General features: G+C 34.5%; 1 protein-coding gene across 1 annotated transcript; it reads right to left on the bottom strand.

Annotated features, from left to right (window-relative positions):
* Positions 1-5,774: 5,774 nt before the first annotated feature.
* Positions 5,775-6,149, bottom strand: LOC119506330 (60S ribosomal protein L35a-like). The gene has a single exon (XM_037799314.1). It carries the CDS (start codon positions 6,105-6,107, stop codon positions 5,775-5,777), a length of 333 nt encoding a protein of 110 aa, XP_037655242.1. The 5' UTR covers positions 6,108-6,149.
* Positions 6,150-7,121: the final 972 nt, after the last annotated feature.

The following is a 7,121-nucleotide window of genomic DNA, read 5'->3' as shown; positions in this document are numbered from 1 at the left end:
TGTCACACACAAAGCAACTGACACCAAGATTTTGTGGCTATCATTCAAGATTGTGCAATTTATGATTGGATACATGACAGGAATATGATAGCTAATGAAAGCTAATTAGTTAATTGTAATAAAATAGAACCATAACATTAACCTAATTTATAATTTATTTTAAATTTTAATTGATTTTATTAGCAAGAAAGAAACAAAGTTCTAAGTGGGAAAAAGGTAAACCTACTCATTTTGTATCCAAGTATGTTGTCCTTCAAGTGTAATGACAAGAGAAAGCAAGTAAGCGAGAATTTAGAAAATGGCAAACAAGAAGCCTTCCTTAAATAATCAATCAGTCAAACAAATAAATAAAATTACAGGGAAACTAGGTACTCAAGATACACATTATAAAAAAGTTAGGGGAAAGAATGAACCATGGTAACAGATCATTGGTGAATATTGTATTTTTTAAAATATAAAACAGACTATATTGTGCTAATTATGGTTATAGAACAGAATATAATATAAATCTCAACAATGTAAAAAAATGAGGAAATCTAACTTATTGGAAGCGGAGGCATAGGAGAAAATGGAAATGCTAATTTCTTCATGTCTTCTTAGAGATGTGCTCATGGAAATTGTGAATTATTTCTTATTAAAAATAATGGGGAATACAAAACAGAAAAGTATATTTAAATACTTGAAAGTTATATATATTTCTGTCACACAAAATAATTGGCATCAAAATTTTGTGGATATCATTCAAGATTTTGCCATTTATGATTGGATACATGACAGAAACATGATTACTAGATAAATAAACTAATTGTATCAAAATAGAATCATGACATTAAAACTATTTTATAATTTGTGCTAAATTTTAATTGAATTTGTCAGCAGAAAAAGAAAAAAATTAAAGGGATTTCAATACATCAAATATTAAATTTTAGAAAAGCATATAATTTTCTCCAAGGATCACAGAGAACTTTGAGGTAAGAGTCAATGCTAAATGCATTTCACGTTCAACTCTATTTATTGAACCTCTAAGAAGAGACATGAAGAAATTACCATTTCCGTTTCCTCCTGTGTCCCCACCTTCCAATTTTATTTGTTAGATTTTCTTATTTTTTAACTTATTTTTTTATTTTATTTTACTTTTTTTGAGATTTACATTAAATTCTGTTTGTGCCAGTTTGAATGTATTATGTCCCCCAAACGCCATTATCTTTGATGCAATCTTGTGGGGCAGACATTTTAGTGCTGATTATATTGGAATTCTTTGAGTGTTTCTATGGAATGTGCCCCACCCAACTGTAGGTGATAACTCTGATTAGATATTTCCATGGAGGCATGGTCCCACCCATTCAGGGTGGGCCTTGAGGAGTGGAGCTATATAAATGAGCTGACAGGCAGAGGGAACTCAGTGCAGCTGTGAGTGATGTTTTGAAGAGGAGCCACAGCTAAGAGGGACACTTTGAAGAAAGCACAGGAGCTGTAGATGAGAGACAGTTTGAAGACGGCCGTTGAAAGCAGGCTCTTACTCCGGAGAAGCTGAGAGAGGACAAATATCCCAAGTGCAACTAAGAGTGACATTTTTGAGGAACTGCAGCCTAGAGAGGAACGTCCTGAGAGGGAGCCATTTTGAAATCAGAACTTTGGAGCAGATGCCAGCCATGTGCCTTCCCAGCTAACAGAGGTTTTCCAGACACCATTGGCCATCCTCCAGTGAAGGTACCTGATTGCTGATGTGTTACCTTGGACACTTTATGGCCTTAAGACTGTAACTGTGTAACCAAATAAACCCCCTTTTATAAAAGCCAATCCATTTCTGGTGTTTTGCATTCCAGCAGCATTAGCAAACTAGAACACTGTTCTATAACCATAATTAGCACAATTTGGTCTAAGTTTTATACTTAAAAAAATACAATACTCACCAATGGTCTGTTACCATGGTTCATTCTTTCCTCTAACTTTTTTATAACATGTATCTTGATTACCTAGTTTCACTGTAATTCTATTTATTTGATTTATTGATTGTTTAAGGAAGGCTTCTTGTTTGCCATTCTCTAAATTCTTGCTTGCTTGCTGTCTCTTGTCATTACACTTGAAGGACAACATAGTTGGATACAAAATGAGTAGGTTTACCTTTTTCCCACTTAGAACTTTGTAACAATAATAATATTACCTAACATTTATTGAACCCGAGTTTGTGTGTCTAGAAATTTATATCCATTATTTCCTTTAATACTCATAGTAAACCTTTTGTACTAGGTTGAATAATGGCCCCTGAAGATATCTAGGTGCCCATCCTTGGAATCTATGACCTGTTACCTTATATGGCAAAAGAGATTTTGCAGATGGCAGGAAGTTAAGGGTCTTGAGATGGGGAGATTATCTTGGATTATCTGGATGGCCTCTAAATGCAATCACAAATATCCTTCTAAGAAGGAAGCAGAGAGAGATTTGACTTTGACACAGAACAGAAGGAAACTATGTCACAGAAGGAAATGAAAGTAGTAGGAGGCAGAGTAAAGGAGAGAAGACGATATCCTGGCCACTGGCATTGAAGATGGGGAAAGGGGCCATGAGTGAAAAAACAATGCAGCTCTAGAAGCTGGACAAGGCAAGGCATTCTTGTACAGAGCCTCCTGAGGGAGCATGGCCCTGCTGACACCTTGACTTTTGGCTCAGTAAAACCATTTTGGACCTTTTTCTCCATAACTGTAAGAATAAATTTGCATTATTCTAAACCACTAAGTTTGTGATGGTTTGTTATAGTAGCCATAGAAAACCAATAAATCAATGAATTACATATAGTTATTATCCTTATTTTGCAGATGAAGAATCCATGAAACAGAGAAATTAACTAACTTTCCCAAAGCCACATAACTCCCGAGTGATGAAGCATCAGGATTTTAACTGAATCCAACACCTTCACTATTAACATTTTGTCCTGAGCATTGCGAAGGAACCTAGGCCTTCAGTCATTTTATCCCTTGGATTTTAGTTTCTTTCAAAGTTGTAATAAAGGACTGCTGAGCCATTCTTTTTAACCACTGTCTTCTGGTTTGCAGCACAATGCTGAGCATCAAATGACCTCAGTTTAAATAGAGATTGATTTCAGGCTTAAAATGTCACCATTCAGCAAACATTAATATCCCACTTATTGCAAAATCAATAAGCACTGTGCTAATACCGAACTAAGAGAGTATTTTATTTTCTTACACAGAACAAATCATAGCTCCTTGATAAAACAGTTAAAACATAATTCACCAGAATTCTGTCTGCGTCAGAATCAGAATTATAACCCAGGGTTCAATGGGAATTATTATCTCCACTGAAAGTAACCAGGAAAACAAGAGTTATGATAGTTTGCATAAGAATATAAAAGTTCATTCCAATTAATTAGAATTCAGAGAACAACTACATTTCATAGTTTTTACAAAAAGCATTTGAAAAATAAGTGTAGTTTATTCACTTGGCAACATTTCAAACAAAATGGAAAGGTATAAAGTGAGAAATTCGATCCACATACACTACATTGTCTACTGAAATTTACTTAACCACTTTCATCTTGGCAGGGTGGCCATATAATTTATCATCCAAACCAGGATATTTTTGACAGTGACAAGTCCTAGACAGGTAAGAAATTGGATTGATAAGTGGGGGACAAAAATCAGGTTCTAACTGGGTTATTCGTGGACAATGAAGATATTTTCAGGTTTTTGCAATGACTGAAAATGCTGAAATAATATTTATTATATCCTGGCATTCTTTTATAAGAATGACTGTGGTATGAATCAATAAAAATATGGCAGAATCTGTGTGGATTTTGATTTTTTTAGATATCAAGTTACTGTCCAAATATATGATACAAATTTACTCTCCTAACAACAAAGTATGAGAGTCCTGTGTCTTTCCAACATTAAATAATACCAAGCATATTATTTTTGACAATGTATTTATTAGATAAAACTTTTCTGTTTTGTTTTGCAGTTCTCCAATTTTGTGATATTTGCCATTCATTCATTCGTTTATTTGTACTTTTCTGGTTTGTTTGCTCATATCCCTTGCCCATATTTCTATTAGATATTTTTATTGGTTTATGTAAACTCTGTGAATTCAAACAATTCACCCATTGCATATGTATTGCAAATATTTTCTTAAAAAATTATGACTTTAGTTTTGATTGTAGCGTTTTTAAAAACTTTAACACTTATATGACATCAAATTTAGCACTCATTATTTATTTTCTTCTAAAGCCATTGTGTTTTGAGCATCACTTCCAAAGAGAGTTGATATAGTGTCAAATTCTTTGTGTAGATTTCTTAGAACAAGGTACAAGTGAGACCACTGCTTAAATTCTATTTGCATTCTGAACACCAATTTGCTCTATCCCATGGGCAAGTTCTATGTCATTAATCTCAGACAACATCTTCCCTAGTCATAAGCAGGACTGAGGGAGAGCTAGAGAATTCAATTGGTTTGAATCCTTTATTACTGTTATTAAATAACTACAACAATGATAACAATAATAACAATCACATAGGATTGGTGCCAGATATAACAGAAACAAAATAATCAACATATATTAGTTAGACTTCTATTTGTACTTCTGAAGACATACCTGCTTTTGTTTACCACCCATAACAATGTTATGAAAAAGATAATATATTGATTTCTTACTAATGCAGAACTTCCCTTTCAACACTTTCTTCAACTATCATTGATTAACAAGATTCAGGGTCTCAATTTAGTTAAGAAGTGGTTGGCCAAAATATAATTGATGAATTATTTATTACTTTGAATTTGCATCTACTTTGGTGTGATGGTTAAGTTCATGGGTCAACTTGGCCAGGTGATGGCATCAGTTGTTTGGTCAAGCAAGCACTGACCTGATTATTACTGTCAGGGTATTTTGTGCACTTAAATCATCAGTAGGTTGATTGCATCTATCTACAATAGACTAAGGAGACTGCCTTCAACAATGAGAGAAGTCTCATCCAACCAGCTGAAGACTTTTAAAAGAGGAGTGATGATTTCAGCAATCAAAAGAGAAAATTTCCTTCTCTGCTTCAGCCAGCCAGCTTCTCCCGGTGAATTCATCAAAACTCTTCTTTGCAGTTCCAGCTTGTGGCCTGCCCTAAGGAATTTGGACTTGCCCATCCCCACAGTTCTATAGACAATTCTTATAAAAATCTCATGTTTACAGATATCTTTCATTGGTTCCATTTCCTTAGAAAACCCTGACAAATACATCTGGAAACTAGGAAATCAAATCATTTTGTTAATTCATTTAACTACTCATCAAAAGTTAGTAAGATTCATTATACAGTCTAGGAACTTAAAGGTTCTTGGGATTCAAAGATAAGTAAGATGCTATGGCTATACTCAAGAAACCCATAATTTAATGGAGGATTAGGAAAAATAGTATATTGTGGAGAAAAAAGTTTTGTAAAAACCTGCTAAAATGATTTTTAAAAAAGAAATTCAACTAGTACAAGTACAAAACCAACAACAGACTAAGCACAGCTGTCTTTATATACTCAAATCTGGGAAAATTATCCAGAGATCCTAGATATTGCTAATATAAACAGGTATTGTAAGTGCAATGCAGTAAACTGTAAGAAGTTGGTTGCCTATATTTGTGCCCATAATATGTAAGCTAATCTGCCATTTTCTCTCTGGACTCAAAGTGACTCAAGACTGTAATAGACTAAGAATTGGAATATTGTAAGTAATTTGGTCTCTGCAATTTTTTTTTTTGATTATATTTATTTATTTTTCAATAAAATTTAAATCCTTGAGGGGTACAGCATCACACGGATTCGGTGTCCAATGGCCTTAGCAGGAAGATTGCTTCGGAATTTGGCACGAACCATGCCACTATTTCCATGAGCACGAGTTACCTTTCCCCAGATTACTCTGGCTTTGTTAGGTTTGCCACCAGGAGTCACTGTGTTGTTTTTTGCTTTGTACACATAAGCACATCTCTTGCCCAAATAAAATTCAGTTTCATCTCGGGCATAAACGCCTTCAATTTTAAGAAGAGCTGTGTGCTCCCTCTGGTTCCGAAGACCCCTTTTATAGCCAGCAAAAATGGCTTTGGACCACAACCTTCCAGACATATTTGCCGTTTTAGAAGTTCTGTTCCCAGCAAGCCTCCACAGGCTCCAAGATGGCCTGGTCTCTGCAATTTAATAAATAATTGTTCAACACATCCTGAGCATGAATGATTTGCCAGTCCTTTCACTAAGTGCTGTAGTCATCAAAACGGATATTAAAAACGAGACAACCACCAAAATAACTTGAACTTTTTTTCAGCTAAATAAGTTCAGTTGCTTTATCTACTACAGAAACAGGTACAACTCTGAAGATTTCAATAAAAATAATAATGAGCACCTGGAGAGAAAAAAACAAATAAGATAAAGTAAATTTCCTTAAACCAGGGCAAGTTTTTGCATATAATTAAGTTTGGTGAACCAGTTCAACAGTATTCAAATGTATGATGTTTGAGAATGTTTGTTTAGTCAAAATTCTACAATTTCCTGTTGCTGTTTCTACCCTAATGTCTCTCAAAGTATTTAATATTTAATATGCATTTACTTCTTTAAGAGGGGGACATATTAGGCAGTATAAATCCAGCATTGTTTGTCCACAGATGCTTTTATTAGCAACATTCCTTTTAGTGTCACCAAATATTCCAAGCATGCCTGTTCCTGGGTGGGTGCTGCTGGTGCCCCCATTCAAGTCATCTGAGCCCTACCTGGAGGCCACTAGAAAGAAGGTGGTGCCCATTCAGGCTATGGTTCCTTCATCTCTCCACCAGCAGATGTTCCCTGACTAAGGTGGGCTTTGGAGTTAGACTTGTAATGTCACAAATACATTAATTAAAACTTTTCTCCCTCTGCTTCCCCACCTATAAAACAGGACCACATCACAGTTTAATTTCAGAATTAAATGAGGAAATAAATTCAAACAGTCCATATCAACAGGATTATAGCCAAAAACATTTCTCAATATAACTTATGAAATTATTGGCAAGTATTCTTTATTTGACTTGTATATGATAATTGTTTATCTTCTTTAAAAAGACAAAATTCATTTAGCTAATTTTCCACCGTTAGAATGTAAGATACATT

Source organism: Choloepus didactylus, chromosome 11, assembly GCF_015220235.1.
Source record: "Choloepus didactylus isolate mChoDid1 chromosome 11, mChoDid1.pri, whole genome shotgun sequence".
Lineage (NCBI taxonomy): Eukaryota > Metazoa > Chordata > Mammalia > Pilosa > Megalonychidae > Choloepus > Choloepus didactylus.
The sequence above is the reverse complement of the archived record's forward strand: the minus strand, read 5'-3'. Positions and strand labels throughout refer to the sequence as shown.